The sequence below is a fragment of the Neopelma chrysocephalum genome, unplaced genomic scaffold, assembly GCF_003984885.1.
Source record: "Neopelma chrysocephalum unplaced genomic scaffold, ASM398488v2 Primary Assembly neopelma1_96801, whole genome shotgun sequence".
Lineage (NCBI taxonomy): Eukaryota > Metazoa > Chordata > Aves > Passeriformes > Pipridae > Neopelma > Neopelma chrysocephalum.
In genome coordinates, this window is record NW_020925445.1 from 1 (window position 1) to 1,754 (window position 1,754).

Here is a 1,754-nt window from a genome sequence, read left to right on the forward strand (position 1 = left end):
GAGATTTGGGGTCCCCCTGTAATGGGGGGTATATTTGGGGTGCCCTGTAATGGGGGATGAGATTTGGGGTCTCCTTGTAGCAGGGGTGAGATTTGGGGTCCCCTGTAATGGGGGGTGAGATTTGGGATTCCCTGTAATGGGGGCTGAGATTTGGGGTCTCCCTGTAATGGGGGGGTGAGATTTGGGATCCTCCTCTAACAGGGGTGAGATTTGGGGTCTCTCTGTAATGCGGCTGAGATTTGGGGTCCCCCTGTAATGGGGGCTGAGATTTGGGGTCCCCTGTAATGGGGGATGACATTTGGGATCTCCCTGTAATGGGGGGGGTGAGATTTGGGATTCCCTGTAATGGGGGATGACATTTGGGGTCCTCCTCTAACAGGGGATGAGATTTGGGATCCCCTGTAATGGGGGATGAGATTTGGGATCCTCCTCTAGCAGGGGGTGAGATTTGGGGTCTCCCTGTAATGGGGGAGGAGATTTGGGATTCCCTGTAATGGGGGTGAGATTTGGGGTCCTCTGTAATGGGGGCTGAGATTTGGGATCTCCCTGTAATGGGGGATGAGATTTGGGGTCCCCCTGTAATGGGGGGCTGTTTGGGATTCTCCTTTAACAGGGGATGAGATTTGGGATCCCCTGTAATGGGGGATGACATTTGGGATCTCTCTGTAATGGGGGGTGAGATTTGGGATCTCCCTGTAATGGGGGGTATATTTGGGGTGCCCTGACCCCCCTGTGTGCCCCCAGTGCCTGCCCCCCACCCCTCGCTGTGCTGCCCCCCGGGGGGGCCCCAGCTGGGCCCGAAGCGCCCGGGCCGGGCCCGGAGCCTCCTCGGGAACCAACGGAAAAGGAGGAAGTCGGTGACCCCGGATCCCAAGGAAAAACAGACCTGTGGTGAGGGAAAAATGGGATTTGGGGGGAAATCCTGGGATTTGGGGGGAAATCCTGGGATTTGGGGGGATCTGGGACTGGGGGGTTGGATCCTGAGGGAAAACAGAGCTGTGGTGAGGGACTGGGGGGGAAATGGGATTTGGGGGGATTGGATCCCAAGGGAAAACAGACCTGTGGTGAGGGGATTTGGGGGAAAGTGGGATTTTGGGGGGAAATCCTGGGATTAGGGGGGATCTGGGACTGGGGGGGAAATGGAATTTGGGGGGAAATCTGGGATTTGGGGGGGAATCCTGGGATTGGGGTGGATTGGATCCCAAGGGAAAACAGAGCTGTGGTGAGGGACTGGGGGGAAAATGGGATTTGGGGGGGAATCCTGGGATTGGGGGGGATGGAAACCAAGGGGAAAAGAGACGGGTGGGGGGGGGGGGGTTGCTTGGGAATTGAGGAGATCCCCAAAAGAGAGAGGAGACCCCAAAACCTGAGGGGGAAAAGGGCTGCTGAAGCACCGAATACGTCGCGCTTGGGGGAAAACCAGCCTGATTTTGGTAAAAACACAGATTTCAGGGTAGGAAACCAGCCCCATTTTGATAAAAACATGGATTTCAGGGTAGGAAACCAGGCTGATTTTGGTAAAAACACAGATTTCAGGGTGGGAAACCAGCCCCATTTTGGTAAAAACACGGATTTCAGGGTAGGAAACCAGCTTGATTTTGGTAAAAACATGGATTTCAGGGTAGGAAACCAGTGTGATTTTGGTAGGAAATCAGGCCAATGTTGGTAAAAACATGGATTTCAGGGTAGGAAACCAGGCCGGTTTTAGTAAAAACATGGATTTCAGGGTAGGAAACCAAACTGATTTTGGTAAA

General features: G+C 54.1%; 1 protein-coding gene across 1 annotated transcript in view; it reads left to right on the forward strand.

The window, feature by feature from the left end:
- Positions 1-744: 744 nt before the first annotated feature.
- Positions 745-1,754, forward strand: part of LOC113981875 (death effector domain-containing protein-like) — a gene marked incomplete at its 5' end in the record, with an annotated part of 1,832 nt that continues 822 nt past the window's right edge. The window contains one exon of the mRNA XM_027709544.1: positions 745-891. Within this exon, the coding sequence (XP_027565345.1) occupies positions 745-891 (147 nt within the window). The remainder of the gene's footprint in view (positions 892-1,754) is intronic.